This window comes from Panthera pardus, unplaced genomic scaffold (assembly GCF_024362965.1).
Source record: "Panthera pardus isolate Hobbes unplaced genomic scaffold, ASM2436296v1 HiC_scaffold_11, whole genome shotgun sequence".
Taxonomy (NCBI): Eukaryota; Metazoa; Chordata; class Mammalia; order Carnivora; family Felidae; genus Panthera; species Panthera pardus.
In genome coordinates this window covers 47,497,930-47,516,934 of record NW_026526666.1, presented here as the reverse complement: position 1 = coordinate 47,516,934, position 19,005 = coordinate 47,497,930, and the positions used below count along the sequence as shown (strand labels likewise).

The 19,005-nt window shown below is 35.5% G+C and overlaps 1 protein-coding gene across 1 annotated transcript in view; it reads right to left on the bottom strand.

Annotated features, from left to right (window-relative positions):
• Positions 1-19,005, bottom strand: part of NEGR1 (neuronal growth regulator 1) — an 843,544-nt gene that overhangs the window by 337,203 nt on the left and 487,336 nt on the right. Inside the window, exon 3 of the mRNA XM_019448884.2 lies at positions 5,531-5,656. Within this exon, the coding sequence (XP_019304429.1) occupies positions 5,531-5,656 (126 nt within the window). The remainder of the gene's footprint in view (positions 1-5,530; positions 5,657-19,005) is intronic.

Below are 19,005 nucleotides of genomic sequence, written 5' to 3'. Positions count from 1 at the left end.
AGGGGAAGAGGTTAATGAGGGAGGGAGAGAGAGAATATTTAATGGAATAAGGAACTGACAGGGGCACCTGGGTGGTTCAGTTGGTTGAGGATCTTACCCTTGATTTTGGTTCAGGTCATGATCTCGCAGTTGGAGCCCTGCATCAGGCTCTGCATTGAGGGTACAAAGTCTGCTGGGGATGCTCTCCCACTCTCTCTCTCTGCCCCTCCCTGTGCTTGTGCTATCTTTCAAAATAAATGAATGTACTTAAAAAAAAAAAGAACCGACAAGTGGGAAAGGATGAATGGAATCCAGTACATAAAAGGACAAAACGACATGAACAAACAGTCTTTACCTTCAGTTCAGCAATAGCCTTAACTCTTATGGATAATTAGGGTGATATATTCCATCAAACAGCACTAGGCATACGGAAATTAGACAAAAGGGAGTTTAAGACATACAATCCGGTGTTTATGATCGTATTTTGCTCCAGAGCTAAAAGAATATCTTTGTCAGCTAATAAACACCAACAGGGTAGAGTGAGAACATTTCTGGAGATTCCAGATATCAAAGTATAAAAAGAAACTAGGAAGCAAACATTAAGATAAGCAGCAATGAATAATAAATGGAAATTTGATAGAGGCTTTCAAAATGCCTCATAATTTGATATCTATAATCTATTATTTTAAAATGTATCTTTTAACTTTTCCTGTTTTTTTTTTCTTGAGTGAATCTAGATTTATTAATCTAATGATGTATGATTAAGAATTTTATTTTGCTTTTATATTCAAAATCAGATGACTTGTGTAAATTTGTCAATGTTCTCTAAAAGTTTTAAGTGAGTTTTAGCTTTATGATACCCTCATTTGAAAGCAGCTATGTGAAGTGCATTCAAGAGTTGTAAGTAAGCCCCTCAATTTTAGAAACAGGGTTGGAGATTCCATTTGATCAAAAGTTTAAACACATTTCAGTAGTAAATTAACCACTAATACTACATGATATTTACTCTAAGTCACCGACTCTGTTCAATGCTCTATACTATTCCATTTAATACTCATAACAATTCTGGCACCATTAGTACCACCATGTTATGTGTAAAGTTTAAAGGAGTTAACAGTTTTGTCAAAGATTTTACAGTGTGTAAGATGAAGATCTGGGTCTCAAACCCAGTTCTGATTGATGTAAAGTTCATGATCTTAACCACTGTACTATACCAGCACCGTCTGATGCCTAAGAAATTGTGGGTAGGAAACTTCATTATTAGAATTCCCTTAGGAATTATATTAAATTACCTTACCTTACCTTTAAATTACATGAAATTGAATTACCTTAGGTTACAAATTTTGAGAAAACCTTGAAAATGTCTAAGTATATAAGAAGTTAGTCATAGATTAGTTAAAGCAGTAGTATCACTTGTAAATAAAGATGCATGAAGTTTCTATCTAAGTTTCTCATGATCGAACAATTAATTGCCTCCTTATGTTCTGCTTGACATAAATACTTTTTACCATTAATTCTGTAATCACCTTTTGTATGCACACTACATTCCAGGCCCTATCCCAGGATTGTTAGATAAAACCAAACAAAATATGGTTAATTTTTTGCACTAAAGTTATTTAAGTTCTTTTGGTTAATAGAGTATCATAGAAAATAGTCTAGATGTCTGAGTTTCTGATAATTTTACTATAAAACAGGTGAACAGGGTTATATATTTGAAGCCAATGTATAATTATTATAACCCCAAGTATACTGTATCCAACTGTTTGAAGTAATGTAAAACCTCTGATTCCACAGATAGGGCAATTAAAATACAAGATGAACCTGGCATATTTCGCCATGCCAGAAAGCATCAAAGTGTTGAAAAAAAAAATGATGGTAACACATCAAAAGGACATGGGAATCAGAATGAAGTGACTTCTACTCACCAAATAAGGGACAATTGGAGAATCAAAATAACCAAAGACAGTAATGAAACATAAAAAGTTTAAAAAAGTTGGGAATCCATGAGCCTCCGCCATTATAAATAGGTAAAGTAATAAATAAGTAAGAAATAGGGGAAGTCAGGTTAATGATTGCAGTGGAATGCCAAGCGCTGACTGGTAAAAGTAGGATTGCTCAAGCTAGAAAAATCATCATTTTGTAATCATCAGAGTAAAGATTAGTTCACAAAAGAATCACTGGTAATGCAAAATCTAAGGGGAAGGTTAACAAGCAACAGACATTTGCATTTTAAGAGTTTAAAATCTCTCCAATACTGCTTAGTGGTAGCATGGTGAAAGGAAGAGAGAGAGAGAGAGAGAGAGAGAGAGAGAGAGAGAGAGAGAGAACTATGCAATGCAGAAATCAGACACCTTGATTAGGTAATCAAAATTACATCACAAATGAGGGACAGATGGATATCCTGCGCCTGTGGATATCATTCCCTGAGAAGGCCACAACTTCACTTGTTTCGTCCCAGATGGGCATGACTAGAACCTAATCACGAGGAAGCATGAGTCAAACCCCAAATGAGAACACATCATGTTAAAAAAGAAGGGGATGGCACATTCAGTGCTGAAAAATGTCAATGTTTGGTAATGCCATTAAGAATTAGACCCCAGAATAAAGAGGACTGAAGGGATGTGACAACAAAATAAGATACTTGGATTTTGTACTTAGAGGAAAAAAAAATCTATACAGAACGTTATTCCATCAATTGACAAAATTGGAATATGAATAACAATGGGACAAAAGTATGATACCAATGTTAAATGCACATAAGTTGAAAACAGCATTGTGGTTACATAAAAGAATGCCCTTAGTCTTCAGAAACACACACTGACATACTAGGAAGAAAAGGCCATGATGTATGCAGATTGTTTTCAAATGATTCAATGAAAAAATATATAAATTTTCATATACTCTACACAGAGCAAATGTTGAAGCAAATGGGAAAAATGATGGATGAAATCAAGTAAAGGATGTAGGGCATAGTTTGTATTATTTCTGTAACAATTTTTACATGAATTTGAAATTAATTTTTAAATATAGAATAGAAAATATAGAACGAAAGAAATCATCAACATACATAAACTCTAAGGAAGCTCATATATACAGAAACTTCTCAAGAACGATGTTTTTTGTGAAAGGTACAATGTGTTGTTTGAAGTAACAAGTAGAATGACACCTCCAGTTAGTTAAGGCAATGTTTGTGATATGCTTGAACCCACAACCTAATTTTTGTGGGGGGTGGTGGTGGGGATTAGGGAGAAGCTCTGTGGAGCTATCATCCTGTGACCATTTTTTTAGTTGATTTGTAAAACTGATATAGACCATGAACAAATCAGCAAGAATTAACAAAAATACTGGTTAAAAAAAAAATCTAAACAAATTACACATGTGCAAAAACCAGCCATTATTTCTAGTACAGACAGGGAGTGTATCTGTATCTGTTATCTGTTCCTGTGGCGACCACTATTTTTAGATACATTTTCTTTTGTGATATACCAAAAGAAGAGAGCATACAAAATGTTGATATTTCTTAGGTAAAATATAGACAGATCAATGGAGTTTATGATTTTGCTTTAAATATAAGTATGTAAGTTGGAGAAATTTAATAGAATTATAAGACATGTTACTTAAAGCAGAAACTCTACAGTGCTGTGCATTTGAATACAGATCATTAATAAATTATAATTTGAAATTATTGGAAGCATTTATAAATATATTGGCCATGTCTAGCTATTCATTGGAGAATAGTTAATATTTATGCTAATTTTACTCATTTGCTCTGTATGGCAGGATCAGAAAAATAAATCCATGCGCAGTTTAACTTATAAACCCAATCTGTCTTCTTTCAGCTTCATGATGTTATCCATTATCATTATTCTAATAACTTCACTAACCAACATTCACGCTATTTAATTAAACCAAAATGTATCTAAGCACTTAAAAAGAAGAATATGCATAATAACAAGCACTGCAAAGCAGGAGAGTTCAGTCCAAAATATTAATCTTAAATTATATGAAGATGAAGATTATGTGCTTCATTCTTACAAAAATTATATTGCCATATCAGATTTAAATCCCCGGAAAGATGATTAAGAATCAGCCATACATTTGCATATCACCTTATACTTTTTAAAGCACATTTATGCTTATTATCTTTTTTAAGTCTCACAATAGTTAGGCATTTTTATCATTTGATTTTTGGAAAGTAGAAAACTAGCTGAAGGAAACTGAGGCTATGAGATTTGCAATACAATTGGCTGAACTGATGTGGATGAGAACCATGAGATAAAAGTATTTGTATCCTAACTGCTTGCCCTCGGTTTGTCTCACTTAGACCCCATAGAGAGTCCTGCCACTAATTCAGTGCTCATATACCAGTTTTATGATTCTGTAGCTGCTCTAAGGAGTGAAGTATTGGCAGTCAAGAGCACACTCCTGCTTCAGAAATAATATAGGGGCCATAATGCATATTATATAAGTATATACTGCTGTTCTATTGATTTTTTTCTCACATTCATGCTAATACTTAGCATATGATGTAAGTCTCATTAGACCGACTGCATAAATGAGGAAACTCAAAGACACTTAAGGACAAGTGATACTAAGGACAGCATTAGCAGATAAAATGGATGTGGCCATTGTACTCTTTCTATACCTACCTGAAGGGTGATTTTCTGATTTCTTTAAAAGCAGTTTCATCACACTAGCCTTGTTAGAGCTATTTCCACCAAAACTATAAGACGGATAAAATCAGATTTCACTTATCGAGTATGTGGTGGGATCCTATCCATTAAAAGTACCACTGTTATTTCCAGGGAACAACTCAAAGCTATATAGTTCAAATATTTAATCTTTACACAAATTGGTAATGCTGTGAAGAGTGGCTGTGAAAACAGCCTTGTTTTGATGATGATTATACCCAACTTCCTAAAGTTGACTTAATGTCTTTAGGAGAACGTGCACTGTAGCAGAAGCACCCGAAACCCATACAAAATGTTACATCCCTTAATTTCACCTAGCTCTGTGGTCTTGTACAAGTTACTTAAAGTCTTGGGCTTTCAGATCCCTTATCAGTTAAAATTTAATTCTAAATGCCAAATCCTTGATTCTGAACTGCATTTTGAAATTAGACCCAGCAACCTCATAATTTGTATAATTTCATTCTCTCTTGATTACCTTAGCAGTTCACGCTGGCCTATTAACATGTGAATGACGACTGAATAAAAGCCTTACACATTTAAATGAAGATATTTCTCTTGTGATATTTCCATTTGAGCTTTATGTCTATTGATTTGTGATTATCCAGTACACTAAAATGAAAATAACCTTGACTAAGAACCAAGAGACATAGATTCTAATCTGGGCTCTGACAGAAACCGTTCATTTAACTTCTGTGAACTACAGTGCCTTTAGGCATAAAGATTCAGTATAAAAATACGTATCCTGTTTATCTAACAAAAAATATGTAAAAAATATAAGTTGACTCTTAGGTTCTGAACGTCGAGGTTACAGAATAATAATGAGCAATGGTTCAAACAACACTGATATATTTCTGCTTTACCTGATGGTGAGATGTGCCGCCAAGAAATGGAAGGCTCTGGTTTCCCAGTGGCCAGACAAGTAAGGGTGACATTGGTTCCTTCATTGATGGTCATATCGCTTGAGATGTCATATATCTTCGGAGGAACTGAAATGACAAAACATTCAGTGGTCAGCAAAATACAGTAAAATTCTATTGAACTAAACATGATCAACTCCATGATATTATACTTACAGCCCATGTTCACCACTCAAAATAGAGATTCTCTGGATTGTTAGGACTCTCCTAGAGTTTTCTGTTTGTTGGCTGGTTTTATTTGTTCGCCAATTTTTAGATATTGAATACTTCAGCATAAATGAATTAATAACAAAAAAGTTTGAATTTTACTTCAATTAAAATTTTATTGTGCATACTTGTATTAGACACTGCCATATAGCCAATCTATCTGTTCCACCTATGTATCTCCACTATAATGATGGCTTTCTTGATGAGATGATTTAATAAGAATGGAAATTTGGAAGAAACTTAAAATAGCAGAACAGTTGCTCTTTTAAAAGCTAAGTGAGGTAAAACATATATAGGATTAGGAGGTAAGGGGTGCTTGGGTGGCTCAGTCGGTTGAGCATCTGACTCTTGTCAGATCTGACTCAGGTCATGATCTCATGGTTCATGGGACTGAGTCCTGCGTTGTCAGTGTGGAACTTGGGATGTTCTCTCTCCCCGTCTCTCTCTCTCTCTGCCCCTGCCCTGCTTGTGCGCAAGTGAGTACCCACCTGCACTCTCTCTTTCTCTCAAAATAAATAAACATTTAAAAAAAGAGATTTCAGGGTTACAAAAGCATTTGGGACCTCAATTTTCAATCTGCCAATTAGTAGGGGTGGACTTACTAACCATTTATATTTGAAGGGGCTCCATTTCTAAGGGCTTGAAAAGTGTCTTCTTGTCAGTGAAGGCTGGGAACCGCTGGTTAAAACAGATCTCTTCACCCTGGGATTTCTTAGAACCTTTGTTATGCTTACTGTAAATCTCCAAGAATGAAGGGGAAAAGTTCTTATTGTATTTGTTTGTATGTTCTTTTTTTTTTCCCCCTCATGTACTAGACTATGTATGCTTTTATCCAAGAGCATTTGAAAAAACCGGTGACCATGGAATATACTTTGGGAATGCTGGATAGAAAAATCCCTAAATGAACTTCCAATTAAACTGTCCATATCCTTTCAAATATCAGATGGTCTCTCACTTCATCCTCAAATGCCATGGATACGAATCCTGGGTTCTCTACCAGCTGTGTTATCCAGGGCAATTTACATCTGTATCTCAGCCTCAGTGTCTTCATGTGAAAGATGAAACCCATATAGCTGCTGTGAGGATTAAATAAGCCACTGTATTTTAAAGAACTTACTAAAGCACCTGGCATCAGTATTAGCTATCATTATTAAATGCCCTAGGACACATATGTGGTTTTTGAATTTCATTTCAGTACTGCCCTTTTCCTGTGCTTTCACCAACTCATCACTTTGGCAGTGTGTAGGACCAGCTTGTGCCATAAGTTTTAGTTTACTCTACACAAATTATAGTATGTTGAAGTTCCAGGTAAAAACCAAAAATTGGCAATTAGATGTCTTCATAATTTTTAGACAAATAACCCTTTTACTGGAATTCTTTTAATTGTTCCATTCTTAGGCTTTCTTTATGCAAAAGATATGTTTCACAGCTATTTTAAAAAAGGTAATTAAAATTTGTCACAGGGATAAATTAAATTATCTATACTTTGAATATCATCTTAGATTTTTTTAATAAAACCAATATTCCATTACCAAAGAACCCCTAGAATGATTTGATTATAAATATAAAGTATTTGATTATATATAACTGTAGCTAAGATTTAGGAAAAAGCTTATTCCTAACTAATATACCATTGTAACTGTTTCTAAATGACATTCTTTAATTGGCATTTAAAACAAATTATCATTAAGCTCTTCAGTGAGTTTTCCCAGGCAAAAATAAAAATAAAAAAAATAAGAATCATTCCAAACCGAAGACTCTTTTTAGCTTAACTGAAACAGAACAGAAATAAAAGACATTAAGATACCCTTGGAGGAAAGTAGAAAAAAGTGTTCATGACTCATTGGTGAATAGGAGAGCTAATAAGAATCAACTTAAATTAAACAAAACGATCATCTGGATATACGGATGTAGGTGCAGGTTTGAAATAGTAAACTATGAAAAACGTGTGTACATATGTACATATATAAATACACAAATTACATACACGCAAATGGCCACTATTTAAACAAAAGTTATATAGTACTTTCCTCCTTCATACAGGAGACAGTACATAGAGATCAGTCAAGTTTATTGATGTATTCCAAACATATAACTGACTCAATTTTGGGCAAAGGTATGTATATTTAAGAAAAATGATGGAATGCCACAAGACCATGAATTCTATCCTGTATATTATTTTGTCAATTCTATCTGATATTAAAATAGTTAGTTTACTCTTTACATGTCTACCTATATTTAAAGTGGTAAACATGAGTGGTAAACTAATATTAAGCACACTATTTGGCTTCACAGAGAAACAACTAAGTCCCTTAGCAATAAACTTAGATTTGACATTTAACTTTGGGAAATTGTGTGGTGGGGAAGAGTGTTGAATTCCAGGTGTGACATGTCATCTCAGTGATGGCAATTGCCTCCCGGGGCCTCATAAGTCAGGATATGTTACAGGGAAGAAACATCTGGAAAGAGGATGTTAGTAAAGGAAAATCCCTCTGGCAAGGCTCTTCTCCCTAGAATGCATCACCTGTTGGCAGCAGATGCTGTGTGTAAAGAGGGCCAATGAAATCCTTCACATGCACTGTAGCTCGTGGAGGCAAAAACAGGTGTTGCTTTGCTGCCTGTTCAAAGCCATTTTATATTCAGTTCAAGACTGCAAACTTTTACTGAGTATTGTGGAGGGAATAATTCTGGACTCACAGGAAATGCAAAATTTTCAAGGCATAATCCTTGCCCTCAAGGAACTTAAAATTAAAAGAAGGAGGCAATTAGGTAAGTAATGAAGAGAAGACAAATATTTTCCATGTTTTCCTTTCCCATTTTACATGAGGAACACACGTCTAATAGGTATGCCTTGTGCGACCAAATCAGCAGACATTAGTTTTATGTTGGTTTCCTTTAAAGAGAACCATGTAGGATAGTTTATGCACCAAGTTATTCAGTGTGGTACTATTTATAATAGAGAAAAACTATTAATAGCCTCAATGTAGGACAACAGAAATAGAGGTATTGTTAGCTCTGCATCTAGAATAAGGTATGGTACTGGGAAAGGACTTGGGATGATCTGAGGCAGCATCATGCTAGGAGAAAATAGAAGAGAAAAAAAGATGCTTTTACTTTGGGTAACAAGAGCAGGGAAGAATGGTAATGCCTCAGGCATCTTAAGATCATTCAGTTCTGATGGGTGTCCCTGGGTTATAGTTTGGGTATAAATCATGCATGCACACAGGTCAGGAGGACTCTGTTGAGCTCTGTGAGTGACAAAGCAGCATGTCTATAGTATTTCCAAAATACTATGCACTTGCATAGAAAAACAGAACAATGAGGAGAGTTAAAATATCTTACTATTCTAGGTGTATGTTCCTTTTCCATATGCCTTATCTTAAACTCTCTCAAACTCTTTTCATTTAGAAATTGAGCTGAAAAATCATTTGTCTGAAAAGGTGCATAAGTGTTCAATCAATTCAACAATTTTTAAATCACTAAGTAAGTACAGATTTTAGTAACATTTTGAGTTGCTGTGCACATGTTTATGACCTAGAGCAGAATAATAAAGGAATAAATTAGTCATCTAAATGTAAACTTGTTTAATTCATAGGAAGAAATTATTATAACATTATCATCACTGTTATCATCATCACGATACCATAAGTAAAACAATGAAGTTCTAGATTTCATACTGAATCACAGAATATCTCTCTCCTAAGGGGACCCTTATTGGGGATTCTTATGACTTTGCAACTGTGTTCATAATTAATTGTTCTATGTCACCAGTTACAGAATTGAAGAACATTGGAAACTTTCTAAACAACAGAGGTTGGAAGATTGTGTTAGGATGGAGTGTTTTTTGAAATTCCCATATACATTTAAGGGAGTAACTCTTGGATCCTCAAATTGATCATCTGCTTTGCCTTTAATTACTTGCAGGCCTCAAATTCAACTACTACCTAGTACTGCGTCCTCAACTCCTATTCACCTCACCATGGTGAGGGGATAATGCATATTTAGGTGAATCTCTTGACTTCAATTTACTAAAGGTAATTTAAATTTGTTTAGTTTCACTTTCACTAAAAAATGTGCAGTCTGACCTGCCCCGACTGCCTTCTCTCAGTTCAGCCATCTATCATAGTGTCCTCAGGCAGGGTATGGAGCAGTATCAGTAAGGAAAATTGTAGAATATATATCCAAACCAAAAACTAATGATTTCTACAGGGCCAGCCATTTGGGATTATGCTGCACCATTTGCATCATCATGTGCAACTGAGTTTGTGAGTGGCTTCATCTGTTTTTTGTTTTTAAAGTACACCCATTTTTATCTACATATAAATAAAATAAGTCTTTCACTTGTTTGTTTAATGAGCAGCCTTCACAGAGTTAACTTCAATTTCTTCTAAGAATCCATCTTGTAGTCTGGAACATAACCAATAAATTCCATCTTGTAGTCTGGAACATAACCAATAAAAAGGATGACTATGAGACTATGATTCATATGAATCATTTGAATCATATGAGCCCAGTGTTTTATCATATTAAATGTGCAGATGATTTTGAGAAATAATAAACACAACAGAGTTCACACCCATACCAAGTTCCGTGAGATGTGAGGCTGGGTCACACATAACACTGAAAACCTTAGATGATATATTTGATGATTATCTTAACTGTAAGTGCAAGACAGTGACTATTTGGATTGGGAAAGTTGTGTTGGCTCACTAGAATCAATTAAATGGCCCATCAAGTTCTTAAGTTGTGAGAGTCAATGAAAGACCACAGCACATACAAATCCATGTGGAAGTCTTTGAATTTACAGGGATAAAAGAAAAATGGATGAAGTATGTACTTAATCTAGCCCCAAACATTCACAGATTATTGAAGGAAACATCAGTTCAGTATTTACCATAACCACAATATTCTTGGCATAAAACCCACTTGTTTCCTCAGGGTGTAAAAATCACAGCAGTGTTTTATAGGCAAGTGCACTCTTCACATCATTCTCTGAAGCTATTCCTAAAATCATTTAAAAGCTTCCATATATCTATTTGGATGATGCACACGGTCACCAGATCTGTTCTACAAATATGTTCACTAGGCCAAACAATAAATAAAAACAAAAGTTATTCTATGTCTCTGGTGTCTTGCTTGACTTAGCTTTCTTCACAGTGAATTCTTCCACCCACAAAACATCCTACAAACAAGAAACACTGAGTGAAAATTTCAGAGTGATTGTTAAAGGGTTAGAATTTTACCTTAAACCATTGTATCACTGATGGCTTTGATCATCTTAAAGCCAGATAGATTTTTCTGGGCATGTGTCTTATTGTAATAACAGCTTGTACCCACAACCCTCTGTCCTTCCACACTCCTCTTATAGTTTCTTTGTTATAGCATCTCTTATATCTGTCAGTATCATTGATATTTACTTCATTGTTAATTACCTCTTCTTCTCATAGAACAGAAGTAAAGACCTTGGGTAGGAATCTAGTTTATGCAACAGCCTATCACCAACACCTAGAAAAGGTCCTGACACATGGAAAATATTCAACAAATACTTGTTTTCTTGTTCTTTTATGGTTGAACTAATATGTCTCTGACTTTGTAATGAATATTTCCCATAGAATTTTATACCACTGTGAGAATGATGTAATATAAATATGTGAGAATATAGTGAAAATATAATTATAGTGTCAAGAGTCCTCTGTGACTTTTTTCTAGGATTCTCCAATTCAGGGGATTCAATATTCTTTTAAAAACACAGTATTTTCCTATGTCACTGCCTACCATAGTTTATGCCAGGCAAAATGTGTATGATATGGCAATAATCATATACATTTATACCCAACAGAATAGGCTGTCACATCTTAGTACTGTATATGTTGATTAGAGTTGTTTTTTTTTTGTTTGTTTGTTTGTTTGTTTTACTTAAAAAGCTATGTAAATTTGGGGTCAAAAGGATTTGACCCTAAGAGTGTACACATGTTATTTCTGCCTTTTTTTCCCTTCTCCATAGATTCGGAGTCTAAGTTAGTTCGAATAAGCTATATCTCTGAAGATTTTCCAAACCGCTTGAATCAACAAGCTAGACATAACTATAAATCTTCAGAGAACTGGCGCTTTTTTGCACTCCCATCTCTGGTAATGGCTGGCAGCATCAAAAGAACAGTCTTCCTTTCCCTAGGCTGGCACTTCCCTTTTCAGTCTTGGCCAGCCCCCAGAAAGTGAAAGCAGAGCTACGTTACATAACAAACCTCCTGGAAAAGGTGCTGTTCTCAAACTGAGAGAAGAAGAAATTGTTTCAGGATTTTTTTTTCCTCTAAATCGGTTTGCTTGTGGGTGCCTGATGGTTTCCTGGCTTGCATCTAACTAGCAACATTGTTTTCTCCGGCTCATAGACTATAGCTGACTTTTTATAGTTTATGACATTTCAGAGATTTCTATGGCTTCTCCCCTCATCCCATCACTCAGATAGTGATAGGAGGAAAAAATAACCCAAGTGTGACTTGTAAATGCAAACTTGCCAGATGTGTGAATACCTACGGATGGAATATGCCAGTACTACTTTGGGGGGCAAAGAATATGTCTGAGAAAAGATGTATCTTTCAGAATTTGGTTCAAACTTTGAATCATTTTGCTTAGCTTAGTGTTTTTCCTTTTCTAGAAAACCTATGTCCACGTTTTTCTCAACTGGCTTTGCCCTTCAGGAGGTCACTATATAAAATAGCAAAATTGGCAGAGACCTACGTTAAGCCATTCATCCATCCATCCATTCCACATTTACTGAGCACCAACTTGATTAGGGAGACTAATCTTAAAGTCTATGTCTAAAGAGTTAGAAAAACCTAACACTATTAACTATAATATGGAGTCATAAATCCTACAAAGTGGATTTTGTAATATAAGTTGTTTTGGGAACCCCGAGTAGTAAATCTAACTCTACCTATGGAGTCAGAATTGGAGGGGGTACTGATATTAGACAAGGCTTTATGAAACAGACGGCATCTGAGTGGACTTTGTGGGTTAAAAACATTAGTTTCCTGCACCCAGTTAATCATTAAGATAATCTGATGAGTGTTTTACAATCTTGGGGTGGTGAGAGCTAGTTCAGGAGATTCTAGACCAAAAGGTGTAGAGTGAGCTCCAAAATCTATCTGCTTTATGGGAAAACAGAAAGATCTCTCCATGAACTATTCTCACCTACATTTAAAGTCTCCATTGTAATTATATAGGCCTTCTTCCAGATCCTTAGAGTAGTTATTTGCCTTCAAGGGCCTAAAATTAAAATGTAACTGCCCCTAGAAGAGATGATTCCTTAATAGCTTGCATTTATTTTCAAACTTCCTGACAGCAGCAAGGTGGGTGTAGTGAGGGCACCATAGCAAAGGTAGAAAGATGCTATGGGAAACTCTTCCACACTGTGTAATTTTCTTTTGAGAAAATCCAGAATTGGTTCTGCATAGCAGTGAGCAAGACAATCCACAATGGAGAGAAGAAAATGAACATGTGAGAGGAACAAACCTCATAGGACATGGAGTTATTGAAAAATCAAAGTGGAAATAGCTTCTCTTTCTCTTCCCATTTTCTCCATCTTATTTTGGCTGCCAAATGCATGGGGTGTGCATCAGAGGGATGAGAGAAAGAGGCAAGTAATCTCTAAATTTTAAGATGGATTTTCTCATTGAAGAATGGTGTATTTGCTAAATAGGTTTCCCATGGCAAAACAAATATATATTTCTTACATGTATATAGGTTATATTACGAAGGCTTAGCACACATGAGGATTAAAATGTGATAAAAAGAATAAAGGGTACTGATTTAGAAAGGTTAGGTTTTAGTAGCTTAACATTTATTTAGCAATTTTTAAATTGTGGATTGATGGCAACTTTCTCACCTGCTATATAAACATTGTGAAGGCAAATAATACCACATTGTTATACAAGAGTTTCAATATTTTGGACTGTAAAGGTTTTATTTTTGCTTCATTTTGGCTAGAGGATCAATAGCTGGCCTCCACACATGAGTGTTTATACACCAGAGTTCAAATCCCTGCTGTACCTCAGGCGAGCTTCAGCTTCACTTACTTGGATGGTTCAAAGATATAAAATACTGCTTAAAATCAGGACCATAATAGCAGCTACCCCCTCAGGCAGCAGCAGCGGGAAGGCTGGAGCACACTTACAGCAGTGTTGTATATCACAGGGAATCTACAATGCCTGCTTAATTCACCCTTCCCCCAGTAGAGGACGGTTACAAAACACATAGGGAGAACATCACAACTGAAATTCCTCAGAGCACACTAATGTAGGGGTCCATACCTAGAGAAGCAGAATTCTTAAGGAGCCAAGTCCAAATCTTTAAACCTGCAGTGATGGTAACCTTTTATTAAGAATAAGTAATTAGCTTTTCCTTGGAAACAATTTGGCAGTATACTTTAAGGACTTTAAAAAATTCCAACCCAGAGAGCGAATGATACCCCTTCCAGGAATTTTAAGGAAAGTAGGTTACTTCTTTCAGTATAGTCACTATTCCCATAATCCTGGTGTCCAGCTCCACTGTTCTGTTTGAAAATGTGCCAGCAAATGCCCTCTGGAACGGCCTGGGTGAACTTTTCTTGCCTCATCCTCAGTGCTGAATTATTCTCCACATAAACCAGAGGCAACAGCCCAGCTGTGCCATACTAGAACCCAGCTGCCTTCTTAGCAAATATTTCCCATAGCTAAAAGCATGTTTTAGTGTTTTTGAAACACAGGAAAGTCCAATGTCTACCCTTGGACTCATAGAGTTATAATGTAACACCTGGCTCCTGATTTCAGGAGGTAAGCCTGTTCCGGCTCAATATGAGTTTTCCTTGTTAGGCTGAGATTTTTACAAATGTGTTAGCAGATTTTTATATCTAAAGGCTGCTATGCTGGTTTTTTGTACGTGTAGAGGAGATGTGTAATTTCAGTGCAATCAGAAAAATAATTCCTTCTCTGAAGTGCTTTGGTGTCGTTCTTTGAATAAAATATTTTTTTCTGATTATGAAGGTAGTACACATCTATTGGAAAAAATGTAGAAAAATATATAAAGAATGAGGGGAAAAACTCAAAATCACTTAGGAGGCTGAAGCTTCTAAAATCTTCCTTTGGTAAGTTATAAACAAATGGCTGTCAATGCTTTGAGTCATTCATTGTAATACAGTCTCACAATTCAGAGAAAATCACTATTAATAATTTCATATATTTCATTTCAGACTTTTTATGCATGTACTTTCACATAGGTCCCAGAGATTTCCATGTGGTCCAACAAGCTCACCAAGGAATTGTGTTAAGCCTTGGCAGAAAATAGTGCTCCCTTCTCTAAGTCACACATCTTCTAGAAACTGAGCTAGAAAGTAGTTGGAGAAGGATTCAAAAATGGACATTGTGGTTCTCTTTCCTTATTGGAAACATGTCTAACAAAAGGATACCTACAGCAAAGGTTAATATTTGCTGGGCATCTACTATGAGTAATGTACTGAGAATTTAATGACTTTTTTGTTGTGGTTGCCAGGGATGGGATCTGTCATGGGGCAGAGTTCTACATGTCCAGTCCCCACTTTCTTTTTCCACCTACTCACCTGCCTTTTTGTTAATTGACTTATATGGCAGTTTTATAACATGGCCCCAATTCTTTTTCTTCCATCATGAATGAGGTCTTAGTAGTACCTTCACAATTAATTTGAGTAAGTTTCTGGCCACCTCAAATAATAGATTTGGGGAGGAAGTAATGCTATGTGACTTCTGAGACTGGATCATAAAGTACCATTTGTTTTCTGCCCTGTTGTCTAAGAACACTTGGTTTTCCAGGTCCAAGTTGCCAGATAATTAGACTGACTGCTTTGGGGCCACCATGGTGGATAGAACAAATGTAGACCCTACACATGGACCCCAAATGGAGAAGTTTTGAGACAACAGAAACAAAAAGGGAGCCTAAGAAGCACCCTAACTCTTCTAGGCTCTTAACTCTTTCAGTCATCTTTATAAAACTCCAAATATTGTGTTCAAATAAGTGTATCATGAGTAAAATATTTAATTGTAGTTGTTTAAAATTGCCAAGTTCAGGCATGGTTTGAAAAAAATAATGAAAGTTGGAAGACTTACACTATCTGACTTTAAGACGTACTATCATAAGGGCACCTGGGTGGCTCAGTCGGTTAAATGTCCGACTTCGGCTCAGGTCATGATCTTGTGGTTTGTTAGTTCAAGCCCCGCATTGGGCTCTGTGCTGATAGCTCAGAGCTTGGATCTCACTTCAGATTCTGTGTTTCCTTCTCTTACTGTTCTTCCCCCACTCCCATTCTGTCTTGCTGTCTCTCTCTCAAAAAATAAAGAATAAAAAAAATTAAAAAAAAAAGACTTACTATCATAAAGCTACAGCAAAGACAGTGTGGAATTAGCATTGTGATAGACGATGGAACAAAATGGAGACTCCAAAAATAGGTGAGAAAACTTGCCATGAGGATTAAATCCCTGATTACTTTTAATAAAAACTAAGATATCTAGGGGCGCCTGGGTGGCGCAGTCGGTTAAGCGTCCGACTTCAGCCAGGTCACGATCTCGCGGTCCGTGAGTTCGAGCCCCGCTTCAGGCTCTGGGCTGATGGCTCGGAGCCTGGAGCCTGCTTCCGATTCTGTGTCTCCCTCTCTCTCTGACCTTCCCCCGTTCATGCTCTGTCTCTCTCTGTCCCAAAAATAAATAAAAAACGTTGAAAAAAAAATTTAAAAAAAAAACAAAAACAAAAAAACACTAAGATATCTAAAGTATAAGTGAGTGATGTAGGTCAAGAGAAAATGTGCACCTGTACATTATGAGTGATAGGGACTGGTGGGAGCACCAGTCTGAAGAGGGCAATGATCACTGAAAATTTCCATTTAGAAAATGGAAGCCCAGCCTTGACAGATCTTTAGATATGAATTTTTCCTTTTTTTTTTTTTGTACCATATACACTCATCAAAATATCTGTTGACTTCTCCTGGCATCAACTCAAATGGCACTATAATGGCAATTAGAAATATTTGACACTTATTGAAGACTCTTGGTCATCACATGCTGGAAAATTGTCACGATATAGAAATCTACATGGTCTATGAAAGTAAACAGTACCTTGGAGTTATATACATACACAATCCTGACCGTATGCTACAGGCCCAATGTGTTGCTCAGTTATGGAGTTATAATCTTGTTATCTCCACCTTACACCCTGGCAAGCCTTGAGCCTATTCATTTTCCTCAGAAGACCCAAGGAATCCATTTTCACATTACATTGCTTGGTTTCTCATAAAAGCTGTATGTTATCACACGAATGTGCAGTTGCTCACCTGTCAATGAATAACCATGATTAGATCTGCAGGATGACTATAGTCTTGCCCTAGGAAATATTCTGAGAATAGGTTTTATTTAGAAATTCAAATAATAAAACCATGTTTCCTATTAATATTCTACTCCCACCAAAATAATTTTCATCTACATTTTTTAAATCATCATGCTTCTTTAACTACTTTTCTGTATGATATTGCTTTATTTATGCTTTTGAAATATAACAACCAAGTGTTTGTATGCAAATATAAACCAGGAGATCTCAGTATAATCCTATGGTTACAAGCACAGATTCTTTCTAAAATTGGGCTAAAAGGTAATTTGCCATGTTGCTGGCCCCTAGATCATTAGTCACAGTGGCCTAAGTGCATTCTCTTATAATTCAATATCAAAGAAATTGCTTTTATGGCATTAACTATATTATATTCAAAATTGTATAAATTATTGAAATACTATGCCTACTGCCAAGATATAAGATAGTTCACATGGAAAAAAGTCGCATTTTAAATTATTCATTGGAAAAAAGTCAGTCTCTTGCCAGAACTTGTTTTATACTGGGGCTAGCTTCTGGGACTTACATTTAAATATGAATCACAAAACTCTGGAAATTTCAAATACCCATAATTTCTTGGCATTGAATAGAAGTTTTCTCTCTTTAATTAGTTGACTTTCATCAAGTGTATTAAACGTTACAAATTGTCTTGTATCTAGGTGTTAGTCTAATGAGCATTTATACAGAAAGTATTCACAGGTAATAGTCATAACAAAGTAATAGAGATGATCTATATAAAAATACTGAAATCTGGTGCCTTTCTTTCTTTCACTATTTTTTTTTTTAGAGAGATAGCATGAGTTGGGGAGAGAGGCAGAGGGAATGAGAGAGAGAATGTTAAGCAGGCTTCATGCTCAAAATGGAGCCCAACATGGGACTCCATCCCACGACCTTGGGAACATGAACTGAGCCAAAACCAAGAGTCGGATGCTCAACCAAGTGATCTACCCGGCATCCCTCATTTATTATTTTTGAATACAATATAAAAACTATATAACCAATTATTAAATATCTTATATATGCATATGCACATACATAAATTATATGTATGCATATATGCATGACTATATACATATATGTATAATGTTATATAGTTGGCATATATTATACTGGATATGCATGTTTATGTGTGTGTATCCTGTAACATCATTAGATGCCTTTGTTAATGCTAGAATACGGTAATAAGGGGGCAAATGTTATCATAGGAAGGCTAACCTCAAAAGTTCTCTCTATATACAGATTTATATATTATGCATTTGGTTAGAAGATATTTATTTATCACTTGCTATATACTAGCAACTATGACAGGTACTAGTTATTTAAAATTTAATAAAATAGAATTCCTGCTTTTCAGTAGCTTATATATTGATGGGAAGAAACAAACATATAGGTAAATTAAAAATATAATTATATAAAGTTATAAGAGACATGTACATAAAATATTATGTAAATCTAAAGGGAACTCACCTACCCCAGATGGAGATGGAAGAGTGGTGATGAAGAAGCAAAGACAAATTTTAGAATAATATGCTGTAACTATATGGAGAAATGCATTCCAAGTTGAACAACAGATGTATGAAGGCACAGAGCAGGGAAACATCATGATCCATTTGTAGACTATGTATTTATCACTGTGGTTGCAATAGTTGATTGAACTAGTTGGTCACAACTAAAATTATACCCTTTCTTTGCTTTCAAGCCACGAAAAATTTTCTTTATTTCTTACATATTTCTGGAAAAGTAATATGAATGCGGAAACGATTTTATATTAATCCCTGAGTACTGTATAGGATCACACTTGTACATAGTAATTGCTCAGAAAGTGCTGAATA